Consider the following 19,189-nt stretch of genomic DNA (forward strand, 5'->3'; position numbering starts at 1 on the left):
GCATATTACATTTGACTGTGGCTCAGGTGGTTAAGCGGGTTGGCCAACGATCCAAGGGTTGGCGGTTCAATCCCCGCCCGGCCACCTGTGTCATGGTTGTTGTGTCCTTGGGCAAGACACTTCACCCACCTTGCCCTGTGTGAATGTGTATGGTTGCTGTATGTTTGAGGTGGTGGTCGGAGGGGCCGTTGGCGCTGAATGGCAGCCACGCTTCCGTCAGTCTGCCCCAGGGCAGCTGTGGCTACTCTCGTAGTTTACCATCACCGGTATGACTGAGTGTGAACGAATTGAACCAGGAAATGAAAAGCGTCTTTGAGTGCCTAGGCAATAAAGCGCTATACAAAACCTATCAATTATTATTATTATTATTATTATTATTATTATTTACATATAACGATCGGATTCCTCAGAACCACATATTAATGCCAGGTGGAAACAGGGTCTGAGTGTTGCGAGATCAATAGATTTATTGAGTCTGATCCAGTCATTTAAACCACTCTCTGATTGCCTTGGTTTGGTTTCATAGAAGTCCTGTAATGGGGTGGCCGATGAAATTGCATCTCCAAAGTGTTCTCTTGAGAATATTGAAGATAACAGGTTATGTCACCTGCTTGTGACATTTTAGCTGAGATTTGACTCCCTATCTCAATGCCTAACTGCTTGATTAAGTCTGCAATATCTTGCAGCTGATTGAGTTGTGTACCCCCCATTGGGTTTTTACCTGACAAACCATGGTCACCTGCTGGGGACAGAACATGGGAGGCTCCGACAAGTGTTCTAAAATACGAGCCACCTGGACCCACCCTATGGATCCCCATTTTTGTTTTTCAAAATATTACCATCATTGCAAGCAGGAGTAACATTCACAGAGACAAAATCACTATTTGACACAATTCCATCTGGTTGCGGCATATTGACATATTGTGAAGGGGAAAAAATGTGCAGCCCCTTGAGGGTCATCGTTATTTGGAGAAACCATACTGTGCAGTCTGTCTTTCCAACTATGGTCCACCTGTGATGTCGAGGAGGTGTAGAGAAGGGCCCCGGCCAGGGCTGTACTGTGCGCATAGACGTCGATTACGGGGGGGATGGGGGGTACATGTACCCCCCACTTTTCGTCAAGACTCATTTTGTACCCCCCACTTTTTAAGCCGGACATGGAGTGCGTCCAGCCCTATTAAAACACAGCGTCAAGGTCTCTCTCTCTCTCTGTCTCTGTGCGGGCGCGCGCGACCGTGATTGGCCGCCGCCTATCCTTGTTTCGGCACTAGTAGGCTTAGACCGTAAACTTTTTTTAAATAGCACAACAGCAGTGGATACCAACGTCAAAACAGTGAACATGCTCCGAAGTCTCCGCTAGTTTGCACACCAGAGAAGACTGATGCATTTCAATCAGCAGCAGAGAGACAACGGCGAGTGTCCCGTTGTGAAGTGTAAACTGTAGGGATTACCATCCTCTATGCCCACTAATGACTGTAAATGTAGCGGACACTAACAGCAGCTTGTGTCGCGGCACATGGATACTGACGATGTTGTTTATCAAGAATTATTACATGGCACTTTGAGAATCCTATGTAAATCACAGCATTCTACAGGTCTGTTATTTCCAGCAAGACAGACCGCTGTCAAGGGCCGTTGCTAAGGACCTACGTCACAGTTTTGATGGATAGACGTCCACAAACAGGGCTACTACTCGTTCAGAAAACAATGGAATACTTTTTCAACATGACTTTGCATGTATCAGGAGAGCAGGGAACACAGGAGTCATGGTTAATGTCCGACAGGACTCCAGTCAACACGACGTGAGTAGGCTACTTTGGCCGCATATTGACAGTTAGACAGTAACTTCAGGCTGCAGCCTGCAATGTAACTGTTCCGCAGTCATTTTCTTCGTGAATTGTGTTATTTATGTTGGGGGATGATGCTTGTTAGCTAGATTGAGCTCTTGTTAAACATATTGGCCGATTACAATTATTATTTGTACAGTGTGCGAGTCTTGAGTTGTGTTAGCAAAACAGTAGCTCTAGCTAACAGCTGAGCCGGAGCCTCCGGTCAGCTGAAGCAGACAGTCTAGCGGGGCGAGCAGACTATTCCCCCGTTACTAGGTCGTATCCTTGGTCGTTCCTATTTACTGGTGTATTAAACTACGTTTTCATTACATAAGAACCTAGTGGGTTTGCAATGACTATTCCAGTTGTTAGACAAGGTCTCAGGGTTGCTGGGGAAATGAGTTGTTTTTTGTTAAACTCTTCTAGGTTGGCCGCAGCTTGACATAGTAACCGTTGCTACTGAGTGAGTTCCGACCGTGTAGCGGACTGTTTTTGGCTGTTAAAACCATAAAAACAACATGTTGCTAAAATGAATTGCTGCTTTTTTGTAGTAGCCATGTAATAAGCGGGATAAAGTATGTGTCACAACAATATTACTCCGCCTCGGTCTCCATGGCAACCTAGCTAGTAGTACCGACCTGATGTATGCTACTAGCTAGGTTGCCATGGAGACCGAGGCGGAGTAATATTGTTGTGCGACAGTCCAGCCGTGCTTCGGCTCGATTTGAGCACGGTCAAAATGCCTATCAGACATCAGTGTTTTGTATACATTTTATTCATTAGTGAGCGGGTATGCCGTCTTTCAGAACCGTTCATTACCTGCACTAAAGAGAAAAAAAGATGTTTCCTCATTGTCCCCCCCACTTTTGAAAATGCACTCCAGCTTGCCTGTTTGTCCCCCCCACTTGTTTAGCCAAATCGACGTCCATGACTGTGCGACAGTTTTGATCGCTACTGAAATTGATCACGTGTGATGATGAATACAAGTCCACTCACACTAGTGCTAATGAGGAGAGGCTGTCTTTGAAACACAGAGGAGCGCTGCACAACACTGCTTAGAGGGCTCTACATTAACACTGCGGGTAAATGAGTCTTAGGCAAGTAAGTTATTGAGTCCACCCTCCAATTTGGCTGGTGAAAGATGTGTGCTCGGGATCTGTGCTTGTGCGGCGATTCTAGCGTCTAATAAACTTCACCAACGGTACCGGAAGGACACTCTCTGCTCTCTGCTCTCTTTACATTACCGCAGTTAAACCTGCAGTGTGTAGAATTTTGGGTTTTATTTCCAAGCAGATTTTGTAGAAAATAGTTATAATAACCAGAAGTACGTTTAATTTACTGCATAATAGCTGAAAAACATTTTTAGAATTATTTTTTTTTCCCTTAGTAAGGGTCTCATATATGTCCATATTTCTCCATACCTTGGACTGAGGCCTATTCGCCGCCATTTTGGAAGTGTCATAGTTGGAATGTCATCAGGTGCATTGTTTAAAATTTAGAATTGTTCTTGTCCTTGAAGGCCACTGTAGCTTGTTATTATTCGAAAGGGGTGGGGTTACCCAGGGAGCGTTGCATTCTAGAACTTTCTAGAACTTACTTGATGATGTCATATTACACACTGCACCTTTAAGTTAGCGTGTGTGCAAACAGAACATTTCCTGTGGGCCTTCACATTAAAAGTCTGTTGCTAGCCAAACGTGAGTTTACTTTTATTTTGAAGCCGGTAAGAACAGAAAGTTAGCGCTTTACAGCACTGTAGTGCTCTAGCTTGAAAGACAACTCATTCAGCTGCAGAGAGCAGTCAACAGTAGTCTATTTAAACAAAGTTTGAAATAACTTATTTCAAACTTTGTGTAAGTTACACAATAAGCCACTGAAAAACTACTCCCAACATATTCACAACAACCTATTTAATTTATCCTAAATTGTACCAATATGTATACTTATTTATTTAATAGGCTATGTTTAATGTTTTAAAGTTTGGTTTTAATTAACAGAAGGACATTTTCTAAAAAAAAATATTATTATTAATATAATAATTATATGTATATACAAACAATATATAGATATAGATATTATTTTTATATTTTTATGGGGAGAAATAATTCTGAATCAGAAAAAAATTGCAATTGGAGGTTAGATTCTTTTGTCTAAATTGCAATCAGTGCACCCCTATTAATTCTTCTATAATTATTACTGCACACACTAGGATATCATATTAATTGAGAATCTCAAATGAGACCAGGATGACATGCTCAAAGGTAATTAGAGCAAAATGTAAGGGTTAAGGTTATGCAAGTTTTCGATCTTTGTGTGCTACCAAATTTGTTTTTGTGCTACTGCATTTTTTTGATTGCTAGCACCAGTGCTACCTACGGTGGCCCTGAGAGCTCACAGCACTGCAACATCAGAAAACACATGCAAGAAGACTAAACACCAGCAAATTAAGAAAACATCTTCATCAATTTGACAACACATGCGCAGCATTTAGAAAAGACACATGCAAGAAGAGAAAACACAAGCAAATTAAGAAAACATCTTCATCAATTTGACAACAGGCGCAGCATTTAGAAAACGCGCAGCAAAGACCACAACACAACACATTAAAAAAACGCTGCAAATAGGCCACAACACAACGGAAATAGGCCACAACACGACGGAAGTGTTTCCAGAGGACACTTAAAAGTGATGCACACGTCCAGGCAGGCTTGTTGTTTACGCATATTTTGACTATGATTTTGACTCACAGTGCTATTAAGGTTATCTTTCCGTCTACACTAGCTAACTACTAAACCCCACAGCATTATCTAATTTCAGTCAGTGTTGGTTATTATAGGAGGGATATGATAAAGGACATCACAGACATTCAACTAACAATGGGCCATGATTATTTAAAAAATATGGCTACTTACATTTCGGACAGATGGTGTCTCAGTCTTCTCCTCCACAGTCCAGTAAAACGGCTTTAATCACACTTTTAGATTGCCAACATTTGCTACACAGCGTAGGCTAGTGTAGACGGAAAGATAACCTTAATAGCACTGTGAGTCAAAATCATGGTCAAAATATGGAGAAGGGTCTAGATGCAGCCGCTTCCGCCTACCAGTGCAGCTCGGCCAAACATGCCAAACACGCCCATATCTGCCAAAAACGCCCATATCGGCCAAAAACGCCTACAGCTTGTGCGCATGCGTAACGCTACAGAACTAATTCAAGCCCGCAGCTCAGTCCCATTGTTGCTTACTTAGCGATGTTGTCGCTATATTTACCGACTTTTCAGACACCTCTGGCGACGTTTTCTTCAAAAAAGCGACCAGAGACAAATCTAGCTACTTTTTCTGGTGTTATTGGTGACTTTTTCGCTCAAGTATCGCTCTTTACTCTAATCAACGATCAGCGGGTGCCTCCCCTGCCTGTCCCCCTTCCTAGAGCACTGACAGGCGGCAGAGTCCTCGCGCAGCAGTCCCTCGCAGCTGCGGACAGAGCAGGAGATACACACCTCTCTGCTCTAGTGTTCCTTTAGCATCCCTATTAGCAGTTGTAGTACCCCTCTTTTAAGAGTAGTGCTTATTGAAACTGTGAGCATGTATGATTACTGCTAGACTTAACATTATCACGTCGGTTTTCTATGCAATTGTTTGATTCAATTTTATTTCAGACATATCAAAAAAAGACAAATTAAAAGCATGAAAATACAATAAAAAATATGTTCAAATGATTTCACAAATAAAAATAAACAAAAAAAACCAAAAAATAAACAAATAACATATTGAATTGATATGCCTGAAAAGGAGTAGGAAGAAGTATAAACTTATTTGATCCAACCCCTTTTCCACAGCTCAATAACTTTATAATAATTTTTTATATTATTATTATTATTATTATTTTTATATTTATACAATCCATATATCCATATATACTCGACACCATTGCAAATGAGGGCCACCCCTCAATTGGTCTCCTGAGGATAAACAAAAATCAAACGAAAAATGAAATGAAATATCCACTATACATCCATACAAAAATACATCCATCCACCATATGCATCAGCACAATTCATATGTCCATATCTCCATATTTGTACAACTCACATATCCATATCCACACATACATACTTTCCGTCTTAAATCTCTCCCTTATCCCTGTTAAAAATCATTGCTTTGAATTTTTTTTTGAACTGAATCATGTTTGGACATTGCTTTAGCTCCGTGCTCATACCATTCCACAGTTTCACGCCACCAATTGAGATGCAATGACATTTTAAAGTCATGCGTGCAGCCAGTGTCTTAAAGTTTAACTGTTCCCTCAAATTGTAACCCCCCTCTCTGTCAAAAAAAAGTTTTTGAATGTTACCTGGTAGCAGTTTGTTTCTAGCTTTGAACATGATTTGTGTAACTTGATATTCAACCAGGTCCTTGAACTTTATGATGCAGGAAAAAAGAGGAGGTTGGTGTGATCATAATATCCAGCTTTATTGATTATTCTTATGGCTCGTTTTTGAAGTGTGACTAGTGGTTGCAGTGAGCTTTTGTAAGTGGTCCCCAGACCTCCACACAGTAATTTAAATAAGGTAAGATCATTGGGCAGTAAAGAATATGCAATGATTTGTGATCCAATATATGCTTTCCTTTACCCAGGACTGAGATGCTTCGTGAAAGTTTAGATTTAACAGTTATGTGACTGTATAAAAAGTAAATAGCCTTCAGTCGCTAATAATATTATAAGAGACTGAAGTATTATTAAATTATAATAATGTTATATATAGGCTATATATTACATCTCACATGCTTTTCCATACTGATTGTATGTGCATAATGCACTTTTTTTGTAAAGTGTCTAAGTATCTTAAAAAAAAAATATTATTTTGATGAACTGTTCTGCTTTTGTTGTTGTGTAGTCAGACACTTTCCCAGGTTCTTAAATGATGGACTTCACTGACAAAAATATTCAAATAGTTTATTTACAGACAAAACAATTATGAATATATTTTCTCAACAATGATATGAAAATGAGTTTTGTTTTAAAAATATGTTGAAACATTGCACTTTGTGGGAAATCATCAAATGCAAAGTGTAGCAAAATCAGACAAGAAGTTTTTGACACTGAATATGGCAGACCCATTGGTCAGTGACATCTTTGATTTGATATGAATTGCAGGCTCTCTGGGACAAAAAAAACCTTCGTTATCAGAAAATACACAATATATTAAATAAAGGCAGCCCCCAAACCTGCGGACAACCACCTTGGCAACCCAGCAAGTACTGTTTAATTGTGATTACTGCACGTATAGAAGAGCTGGAGCTTTTAGAAAAAGCCCACTAAATATGTTCAGATGTATAGCTCTGAGACTCGCTATGTGGAACAGAAGCAGAGTCTCTCATGAGGCTCATTGCAATCAAACATATATAACTGCCCTTAATCCATTTCTTCTGACTGAAAGGTATTTTTCAAGAGGGTCATGGCCGACACACAGCAGTGCAGTAAAGCATACACATTAACACAAGGTACACAGAAACATAAAACTAAAACTAAAAAGAATGATGTGCGAAAACAGCATGTAGGCTGTGTATCAACATCAGATTTTTGTTCAGCGCTCAGACAGAACGGACAGGTAGCATATTGTGAAGAGATATTCATTGATTTTGACAAAATGTTGTACAAAGTTCATGTGCACCTAAAAATAGAGAAAAACAGTCACTTAATTACACTGATGTATTTGAGGGGACTGAGTCGCTAGTTTAGCCTTTAAGTCTACACAAATACAATGACATCTTGTTTATGTATTATAAAGTATGTAACTACCAACAAAGCACCATTGAACTTGAAGGACGTGCAGGTGTGACAACTTAATTTCTTTAGGCAGCTGATTTGGCTATGGAGACCCTGACCATTTTGTTGATGCAAAGCTCCAAAATGTCATCAGGTGTTCGTAGCTTGCAAATCTATTCACAAAAGACACATCACATAAAAATCATGTTAGTCATTAATTAACATAGTCAAATAAATTATACATTGCCACCAAAATAATGTTAACAGTAACACCTAACCTGTTACCTCATATGCTGACCAGATGCCAGTCTAATTTAATATATAAACAAACACATGTTAATCATTTTTATCATATACTAATTATCATTCAGATAAGACTTATAAAGAAGCTATTTGGTCTGTAACGTTAAGCTATTTTCTAACCAACAAAATCCTTTGAATAACACAAACATAACATTAGGTAACGAAGTAGGCGAATAAAACATTTGTATTGACTTACCTGATATAGAAGAGCAGGGGGGTGTCTGTTTCAGTCCCAGCTGACTGTTGTAATCCATACTCTCGCTGGAGACGTAACTCCTGTACTATGATGAGCACTTAGTATTCATGTTTAATGTTGCGGATGCTGATTCTCTTGTTTTTAACTGTGCTGTAATGTCCTGTTTTAAACATTTTGCTGGTGAAATGGTCTCAACATCGACGGCAGCAAGAGCAGCTAGCTGGCTAGCGCGATATTAACCAACAGAACGGAACAGGAAGAACGTCACACAGCTTAGTGCAGAGCAACCATAGCAACAAGCTGTAGGCGTTTTTGGCCGATATGGGCGTGTTTGGCAGATATGGGCGTTTTTGGCATGTTGGCCGAGCTGCACTGGTAGGCGGCAGCGGCTGCATCTAGACCATATAGAAAATATGCGTAAACAACAAGCCTGCCTGGACGTGTGCATCACTTTTAAGTGTCCTCTGGAAACACTTCCGTCGTGTTGTGGCCTATTTCCGTTGTGTTGTGGCCTATTTGCAGCGTTTTTTTAATGTGTTGTGTTGTGGTCTTTGCTGTGCGTTTTCTAAATGCTGCGCATATTGTCAAATTGATGAAGATGTTTTCTTAATTTGCTGGTGTTTTGTCTTCTTGCATGTGTTTTCTGATGTTGCGTGCTGTGACCTCTCAGGGCCACCGTAGCTACCACCTAAAAAAATAAGCGTACAGCCCTGGCCCCGGCCATCTGCAGCAGCGGATCTCTTGATCTGGGTCAAGGCACCAAATTTGTAACGAGTTAGAAACACACCAGGACACCACAGCTCTGTTTGGATCGTTTCTCTTTACTGCTTGAGTCTGATGACAAACATGTGACAGGGATCTCCATTAGTTTACACCCTCTTTTCTGAATGCTGCAAAGGATGTATAAAATAATGTAAAATAAATGACAAAAATTAATTAAACATTCCCTGCCTTACAAGTCATCATAAAGTTTAAGTTATCTTTATTGTCAGTTGTACACGAGGCACATTATCTTGCGGCGCAACGTGAAAATTCATGTTTGGTGTGGATGCAACATTACAATTATAAATAAATATGGTTTCAAGGGGCATCCCTGTTTTTTCCTCTTGATAAGGGCACAGAAATATAACTGTTATTATTGATCCTACAGCTAGTGTCGTTATAGAGTAGGCTACTCCTAATTAATTGAAGATTGATCAAAGTTGAAAAAAACCTACACTTTAAAAAAATTAAATCTAAATACACCTATCAACTGCTTTTCTATATCAACAATACAAATGAATCCATCTTTTCTCATAATATTCAATGATCCTTAAGAGCTGGCTAGTGCAGTTACCAATGTAATGAGCCTGCAGAAATGGACTACTGTGTGTGTGTGTGTGTGTGTGTGTGTGTATGCCATTTCTTTCAGGAAAGGCACAGTGGTAAACACAACAGTGCTGGTGTTCATTGCTGGCTCCCTCATGGGCTTTAGCCGGATTTGTGGTTCACCTGAGATGGTCATTATTGGTCGCTTCATCACAGGAATTCATTCAGGTACACACACACACGTTTACTTATGCCACATTTACACAATTAAAGACCTACTTCACCGGTGGGAATATGAAGGTGTATTGAACTCTGAAATCCTATTTAGTATAAATTTGCAAACATTTTTGAAATCGGTTCATCCTAGCCTGAGAAAAGGCAGAAAGAGTGTTTTATGGTCTCACTGTCCAACCGTACATTTTACTAGTTAGTGTACTAGTGTATCACTAGTAAAAATGTAGGGTTAGGATTAACAGCATAGCTGGGCCAAGAGAAGACTGAGGGAAGAAAAACCTCATTCATTATACGTATTATAATAGCGATTTTAAAATGATAGAACGCAGGTTCCGTATCGGAATTAAAGTATTCCTTTAATTATACATTCATTGGCTGAAGACTTACCCTAACATAAACAAAACCTAACCTCACTGATCCCAAAAATGTATGTGCATTGTCGTATTTAAACATTTCACATAATAGTGAGCAATGCCAGAATTTCCCAGAGCTAATGGAATGTACTTAAAATGACTTTTTTTGTCAAACTAATAGTCTAAAATATCCCAAGATATTTTCCAAGATATTAATTTACAAGCAACAAATCTTCATATTTTAGATGAAGATAAAACCAGCATATAACATATTGGCTGATTATAGACTGAAATGATTGATTTTCAAACAGTTTGATCTTCTCGTGATGAATTCATCAATTCATTGACTCATCATTTCAGCACAAAAGGCACACGATCAGCTTTACTGTAATAAAGTACATTTAAAACACATTTTTCACATACATTTAAATTACAATTTTGTACGGCTTTGGTGTTTTGACATCTGCACTTCGATCAAGTGTCCAGGTACTTTGGTACTTGTTGTGTCTTTCTATTGGTTCTGTTTGCTTGGCTGCTCCCTATTTGTACAATATAAACTTAACACAAAAAGTAAAGCAATTTGTGTTTGGTCTAGTGTTTATTTGTTGTAACAATGCTTCTTGCCAATACATCTTATACTGTTAAAAAGCCTGTTTATTTCCCTTGCCACAAATACTGTAAAAAATAAAATGCATTTGTGGGATGAGCAGCAGAGTTGAGTATGTGGGTTGTGCCCATGAAAATCAAGCCACATCTTCTCTGTCAATGCCAAACAGCTTGTTTGCAGGTGCCGGGCTGTGTATGTTCTTCCACATGCTACTGAGGCCCCTGTTTGTGAAATGAATACATTGTTAAATTGCCAATATGTTTTGTTTCTTCAGACTTCATCCAATCCAATAAACAACAGCAGATAAGCGTCAATAGCAGAATAAGCTGTTTGGCATTGGCAAAGAATATCTGGCTTGTTTTTCATGGGCGCAACCCACATACTCAACTCTGTTGCTCAACCCATAAATATATTTTATCTACAATTGTGGCTCCATTTAAAAGGGAAATAAACAGGCTTACCAACGGATTCATGTCGCCAAGAAGCATTTTTACAACAAAGAAATACTCGTCCTAATACAAATTGCCTTATATTCTGCTAAGTTTAGTTGAATTACACTATGACATCTTAATGGAACATTTTCTCCAAAGTAAATCAGCGCATAGTAGCAGAGATCTTCCTCTTCTTTATTGCAGGCATCTCTCTAAGTGTTGTTCCAATGTACCTGGGTGAGATAGCACCAAAGAACCTGCGAGGATTCCTGGGTCTCGTGCCAAGTATCTTTATTGGAACCGGAGTCTTCACTGCCCAAATCCTCGGCCTACATGAGCTTCTAGGGAAGGTAGTCAAAACTGCTTTCTAGGATTTCAGCAAAACCATGGGCGTAGCTTTCCTTTCAACACATCTGCACCAATTTGTGACTTTCTTTGCACACTTTTTTATTTTTTTTTAAGATATTTTATGGCATTTTTATGCTTTATTGATGGTTTGAAGAGACAGAGGTGAAATGGGGCAGAGACGGGAGTGACATGCAGAGAACGACCGCGGGCGGGAATCGAACCTGGGTCTGCTGCTGGGCCCGGCCCAGGAGGGGACGCCCTACCAACTGAGCTAAGGGCGCCCCCTCTTTGCACACTTTCAGGTGGAAATGTCTGTATTAATATAAAGGGAAAGGTTTGGGAAAGAATGTAGAATGTTTAAAAAAATACCTGTAACATTACCCACAAAAACATGTTAACTGGTAACAGGTGATATTATCGTGAATGGATTTAAAGGGGCATCTCATAAAGGTTCAGTCTTCACAAGCAATAATGGGGTGAGGCTGACCACTTTGGGAAGAAAAGAGGTAACAGTCCAATAGTTTAAAAACAACATTCCTGCAAAGATTTCACCATCTACAATCTATAATATAATTAAAATATTTAGACAATCCGGAGTCATCTCTGCACATAAGGGGCAAGGTCAAAAATGAAAATGTAATGACCATGACCTCAGGTGGCACTGCATTAAAACAATTACATGATTTTATAAAGGATATTAGTACATGGGCCATGGAACACTTCAGAAAACCATTGTCAGTAAACACAGTGCGTCGCTAAATCATGGACTCAGGGCTCCAGAGGAAAAGGACCATCCAGATTGTTACCAATACAAAGTTGTAAAGCCAGTGTTTGTGAGGGTATGGGGGTGGGTTAGTGCCCATGGCATGGGTAACTTACACATCTATGAAGGCACCATTAATGCTGAAAAGTACATACAGGTTTTGGAGCAACATGCTGCCATCCAGACAACGTCTATTTCAGGGACGTCCCCTCTTATTTAAGCAAGACAATACTGAGCCACATTCTGCACGTCTTAATACAGCTTGGCTTCATAGGAACAGAGTGAGGGTACTAGACTGGCCTGTCTGCAGTCCATACCTGTCTCCCATTGAAAAGATGTGGTGCGTTATGAAGCACAAAATATCACAATGGAGACCCCGGAATGTTGAGCAAGTTGTATTTCAAGCAAGAATGGGAAATAATTTTGTTTTCAAAATGTCAACAATTAATGTCCTCAGTTCCCAAACGCTTACTCAGTGTTGTTAAAAGAAAGGGTGATGTAGAACAGTGGACAACCTGCCCCCTGTCCCAACTTTCCTGGAACGTGTTACAGGCACCACATTTTTTATTTGTGTATATTTACAAAAAACAATAAAGTTTATCAGTTTAAACAAATACATATGATGTGTTTGTACTCTTTTATATTGAATACATGTTGAAAAGGATTAGGAAAGTCCCAACTTTTTCAGAATTGGGGTTGTATAATGGCAATGTTGTTGTTTTTACGTCTGCCCTACTGTCCTTTTAAAATGACCAGAAGAAAGTAATATTCTTAGAATGTGTGTATGTTTAACTGTATTTAACTATTACAGGAGGAGCACTGGCCCCTTTTTCTTTCGGTGGTGGTGGTACCCACCTTTATTCAGTTGATGCTGTTGCCATGGTTCCCAGAGAGTCCCAGGTACCTGCTGATTGAGAAGCACAATGTCCATGCCACCATCACAGGTCAGTTTTGTCAGAATGCTGCATATGAACAAGGGGGAAGCTATAAGAAAAAAGAAAAAACTTGGTTAAACATTTTGTGCACAAAAGACAATTGAATTTGAGTAAACGTGCATAACAGGCATCATGGATAGAACATTTTGGTTTTTGTCAAAGTTAGGTTTCGGTTCTTGCACTATGACAGTTTTGAATTGCGTCTACCTCCATAGCAGCTGCTACAATTAAATCGAGATATACAGTAGCTATGTGTCAATGATCAAAGCCATCAATATATTAAATAGGGCATACACCTAGAAAATAAAATAAATAATAATGAGATAGGCCTTGTTTATTACCAAAAATGCTCCTTATTATCTTTAAAAAAAAACGTTGGCATTCAAAAATATACGTGTTTGAATTCACTGGAGCTTGTACACATGGAAAAGTAATTTGCTAAATTTTAAGGATCTTGTCTTCCTGCAGGCAGCGGGCTGTGTATCTGCCGGCTGTCATTTTATAGTCAAACTCCATCTTTAAATATCTGATCTGCAAACATTTTGCCTGTTTAGTTCATACAATCTATTTTTTACTGAGAGATTCTTACTAGGGCTGTCAAATTAACGCATTAACTTTGATTATTTAATCACAAAAAAATAACGCAGATTAATCGCGCTTCTATAGTGCCCTTTCACCCGGTGCAAAAGGGGTTGTGATGATAGCACAGCTGCACCTGTAGCTTGCGGACACGGCCCGCACCACAGGATTAAAGAGTAAAGAAAGAAGCAGGAGAAAGGGCCGAGGGATGTGTTATGAAAGCATGAAGGTAGGAAGACATCTGATGTTATTCTTCGCAGTGTCTGCGTATTATTGATTTAGTGGGTGCCTAATTAACAATGTAGGTTCAAAACTCAAAGTATCTCTCAATCTTCCTACGTGTGCCCCATGTCACTTCCTAGCCTATGCCTGCCTTTTTTCCTCTTTTGTTTGTTTGTGTGTGTGTGTCTCAATATTTTTGACACAGGCTATGCGCACCTCTAGCAGTGCTGTTTGTTGTGGGAGATAGATAGTCGCCATTTAGCCTGTTTTTTTTTTTTTTGTGGTTTTAAGTAGAAAATGCGGCCATAATTCCTAAATTTATTTCATGTAGAAACCTGGCTGAGGGGAGGAGACAGAAGTTACTAGAGAGAGAGAGAGAGAGAGAGAGAGAGAGAGAGAGAGAGAGAGAGAGAGAGAGAGAGAGAGAGAGAGAGAGAGAGAGAGAGAGAGAGAGAGAGCGAGAGAGAGAGGTAAACAAACGGTAGGCTATACTGCTGTTTATAAACAGGCCTACAAGTCTCATATAGGTATGTGATTAATTTAGATTAAATAGTCACAGAGCCTGTAATTAATTAGATGAATTTGTTTAATCGCTTGACAGCCCTAGTTAAAACAGATGAAGAGAACTGAATGTGAAGGTTGAAATATGTTTGATAATTAATGATATGCCAATATGAAATCAACGTAATGCTTTGCACTACTATTGCATCACATTTGAAAATTAAGTCAGTGAATACATTTGCAAGATTTAATGTGACTTCCCTTTTATCCAATGTTCATATGTTTTATTTGATTATGACTGTTCCCATCTTGTTTTTAGCTGTACTAATTCTTCCCCACTAACGGTGTTCTACCCGATTACAGATACAGATCATTTGTAAGTTGAACAGATACAGTAAATGACATATCTGCACACCTTTATTAAATACATCAACTGGTGTAGCTGTATGCATTGACCTTTAATTTCGTATGTGCTGTTGTATCACATTGTATCTCTTAATGATGTGTGTAACCATGGTTCCTCCTGTCCCCTGTCTCAGCCCTGAAGTGGTACAGAGCCAAGTGTAACATCCAGGCTGAGATTGAAGAGATGCAGGAGGAGCAGCGCTCCCTATCCTCAGTAGACACACTGTCAGTATGGAAGCTGCTGCAAGATGACACCGTCCGCTGGCAGGTCATCAGTGTGGTGGTCATTAACATCGGCATGCAGCTGTCTGGGATTGATGCTGTAAGGACACTGATTTATGGTTTCCTAAAAGAACGGGGAGTCTGACTCACTAGTATTTATGTCCTACATTTTTATCAAAGTGTCAACACAGCTATAAGGTTAGTCGTACTGATACAGTGTGTATACACACTGGAACAAATAAGATAAATGGATAAATAAATTGAACTAGAAAATGCATTTCCTGCTGAAAATGCGTGTGAATGCTGAAACAGCTTACGCTAAACTGGATAGCTGAGTATGAAGATTTGAAAAAGTTTATGAAGGTCATAATTGTATAAAAGGAGTTTAAAGGGAGTTGAAACGTTGAATATATAGAGGTTTGAATAATATTTATTTCTGAAATTATGAATACGTTGAAAGATATGGATAAAAAACTTAAAACTGTGAAATAGTAATTGAATAGACTTGGAGCTAAAGTACATTGATGGCTTGATGGAGACGACCTAGAGAGAGAATGTATATGAATCAGCTAAAGGACTATGAAGATGTGGAAAAGTAAGAAATAGTCTAAAGTATGAACGGTAGTGAATTGTTGAACTCTAATTGAAACAATGTGGAATATTTAAACATTTCTAGATAAAATTATTATTGAAAGACATGAAAATGTTTTTCATGTGTGAAATAGGCCTTCAAAGAGCAGAGTGTTTGCCCCATTTCAACTTTGTCTCTCCAAACTGTCTAATAAAGCGGAAAAAAGAAGAAAAAAAATCTAGAAAAAAAAGTGAAATTGCCCTTTAATGGGCAGAGTGAGTCACCCAGCTGAGTGTATGTCTTATTGAGGGTCTTTGATCAGGCAGAAATCCCACCTTTTAGAGGCCTCAGAGAGGTAATTTCATCCGAAACTTCACCTCAAACCACTGTCTCTAACTGACGGACCGTGAGTCTAACTGACAAAATTATTTTATTGTTAGAACCAGAAGAATCTGATGAAGACACAGTGTGAAGATTGTGCCTGTAATATGAAGAATATGAGAACCAGAGCATTTTAAAAGTGTGGTACAGTCTGCCTTTCTCCAGAAATGTCATGTCTCAGTTATCAAGGCGGCAGTTGGTTGGACACCATTTAGCTTGGAAACCCAGACCTCCCATTGTGTAGGTCCGATTGCTTCAGTAGTCACATCTATGCGACCGGCAGAATATGTCCTACATTTTGATGTAAAAATTATCCACGTAGGGTTTAATTTGTGGGAGTGAGAGGCAATTATGTGGAAGGTTTTGGTGTATTTTTAACAGTTGGTTTCCCCACTCTGCCTCTGAACATTCCGTCCCATCTGGATCCCATTATAAATTTAGAAAGAGGTTGAAAAAAGCTTAAAACTAAAACTATGTTTGTTCAAAGACAGTTGAAGATTTTAAAAAGTTGAATAAGAATTTAATAGCTGTAGTTAATGTGAATTGTTTAACGTTTGAATGGAGTCTCTAGCTGAAAAAATGCGGGAGGAGATAGGTTTCAAAGCAGAGGAAGTTTTAGCGGTTTGGAATGCTGCTCCTATCCACTTCAATGTTAAAATAATTTGTTAAAAAGCTGAATATTTGAAATATTTGAAAAGGTAGAAACATTTTAAAAGAGGTCCACACATGTCCTTAAAGAGCTGAACATTTTGGTATTTGTATGGTTAAAATAGCTGAAGATTTGAAGGAGGTATGAAGGTCCAAAAAACGTACGGAAGAAGTAAAAATAATAAAGATTTGGATAACAATAGTGTGAATGCTCCAGCATTCACACTAATTATACCATAGTCTGTGTGAATACTCTATTCTGATTGGCTGAAGAACATTCCATAGGTGTGGATTAACCCCTGATGTATGGACACCTACATTAGATGGAACTGTTACATTCTTTCCACTTTAATGAAAGAATGTAACGCCAGTGTTGGGAATAACGCTGTTTAAAATAACGGCGTTAGGTAACGCCGTTATTTTTCCAGTAACGGGGTAATCTAACTAATTACTGTTTCCGTCGTTACAACAACGCCGTTATCGTTACTGAACGTTAAATGTGGTGAGTTACTTTGAATTGATTGAGAACACTGTAATCCGAACGCACCCCTGGCTCCATACACAAACTGCTAGTGAGGAGACCAGGTGGGTTTCGTTTTTATAGGTTACAGTGTGTGTTGTTTCTTATAGTGTTTTAAGATGTGTTTTATTCAGTGTGGATGACGTCAGTCAGCCGGAGTGTCTGTTAAGTGAAGTTTCCTTTCCTTTCTCTCTCTGTTGTGTGAGCGTGCAAGTTGCCGCAGTATCATTCCACGGTTGAAAAGTGCTTTCCCTGAGTTTGTTTGCATCGCCCTTGTGAGTAAGTGCATGGAGTTTCCCGATCGCTGTATTAAGCTATAATTTATGCACGCTATTAAACGGACGCGATTCGCGGGTCGCAACAGCTGTTTAACGTGTCATCACGAGCGGAGTATTGCTGTTAAAGAAGAAATAAACAGCGGATAAATCCTTACTCCTCCTCTCATCGTCTCATGCTTCTTAGTCTGACGTTTTTGGCCGACACCCCTGAAGTGAATCCAGTGATATAGCAGATCAGCGCTGTAACGGTACATCCACCAGTTTCCTCTACTACAAAGGTGGCGATATGAGCACTACTTCTAATTCATTGAGGTCAATGAATGTTTACTTTTGTTGAGAACAAAATAGGCCTAGGCCTACATGAAGTGCAGGATAAACCTTGTGCTGTCTGTTGATGTGCAATAAATATCGAAGGTTATGTACAAGTAGGCCGACCTGTTCTACTCATTTCAACTGACTTGTGAAAACTGCTCAGAAAAATCCAAATTATCTTACAGTAGGCTAATGCAAATAGTTACTTTCCCTGGTAACTAGTTACTTCTATTATAAAGTAATTCAGTTACTAATGCAGTTACTTTTTGGAACAAGTAGTGAGTAACTACAACTAATTACTTTTTTAAAGTAACATTCCCAACACTGGTCGCCGCTGATTAAACAGTGTTGATAAGGGATTTATAAATCCTAAAATATCCTGCCGTGCAATAGCCTCTGACCACCACAGGATGGCGCTCGCAACACAACTAGTAACGATAGTAGTAAAATAAAGTGGCTAAACTTAATGTCCTCTGGCTTTAATGGTTATCTCGTTAAAAAGGTGAGTAAGACCCCTGTTTAATTTGAAAAAGGTTTGTAACTGAGTTTACATGTGTTCAGCCACCAAAGCCCGGCTTCACTGTCTATCTTGACACAGGCTACTGCTGTCAGTCACTGCCTCACGTAACTTCAGGCTGTAGCCCATGTTCGCCAGTCATATTCCCCGTGAAATGTGTTATTGATTTTGGGGGAAATGCTTTGTTAGCTCGGTGGAGCTGTTGTTACGTAATTCAAGCTGAATTTTTTTCTTCATAAAATGAGAATGATACATTGACATCTGTTCTAGATTTCATAGGTTGTTGCTGTTTCTATAGTGCTCAGTGCTGGGCTTGTTGCGCAGATCTCTCACTAACAAGAGCTCAAGAGCTTCTTATTTGCAAATTAAGTTTGTGGTCTAGAAGAAAAGAAAAGAGTTTAAAGAGGCTAACATTTCGAGATCATTATTTGTTGGTTAGTCACTACGAGAGACCCTGGCATTAAACATATTGTTCCATCCTTTAAAAACATTTGACAAACACCCCCTCCCACCGCCTCCTAAGCCTGATGAGCCTGCTTGTTTACAGAACAAAAGCACTAGTTGATATATACCTCAAAGTTTATCTCAAGTAACAGGAAACTCCTCTCAAGAAACAGAACAAGGTTAAATCCTGCAATTTTAAAATCTATTTCTCTACAGCCACAGTCTGCAGAAATAAATCGGGCTGACAATGCTTTGAACATACTAAATGTAGCTTTATTAAACATCAGTTCCTTGGCAGGTAAAACATTGATTATTAATGATTTTATTACTATGCACAATCTTGATTATATGTTTTTAACTGAAACCAAGATAACAGCTCAGCTGTTCGTCTTGAATCAACTCCCCCAAACTTATCTTTCATGAGTGAGGCCAGAGTTCATAAGAAAGGGGGTGGAGTTGCTATTTTGTTTAATGAATCTCTCCAATGCAAAAATATGTGTTATGAAAATTATG

The 19,189-nt window shown here is 39.2% G+C and overlaps 1 protein-coding gene across 1 annotated transcript in view; it reads left to right on the plus strand.

Annotated features, from left to right (window-relative positions):
* slc2a15a (solute carrier family 2 member 15a) overlaps positions 1 to 19,189 on the plus strand; it is a gene marked incomplete at both ends in the record, with an annotated part of 116,585 nt that overhangs the window by 65,448 nt on the left and 31,948 nt on the right. Inside the window, 4 exons of the mRNA XM_080036588.1 lie at positions 9,509 to 9,633; positions 11,235 to 11,380; positions 12,953 to 13,085; positions 14,918 to 15,105. Coding sequence (XP_079892714.1) covers positions 9,509 to 9,633; positions 11,235 to 11,380; positions 12,953 to 13,085; positions 14,918 to 15,105 — 592 coding nt within the window. The remainder of the gene's footprint in view (positions 1 to 9,508; positions 9,634 to 11,234; positions 11,381 to 12,952; positions 13,086 to 14,917; positions 15,106 to 19,189) is intronic.

The sequence above is a fragment of the Ammodytes marinus genome (genome assembly GCF_949987685.1).
Source record: "Ammodytes marinus genome assembly, chromosome: 11".
NCBI lineage: Eukaryota > Metazoa > Chordata > Actinopteri > Uranoscopiformes > Ammodytidae > Ammodytes > Ammodytes marinus.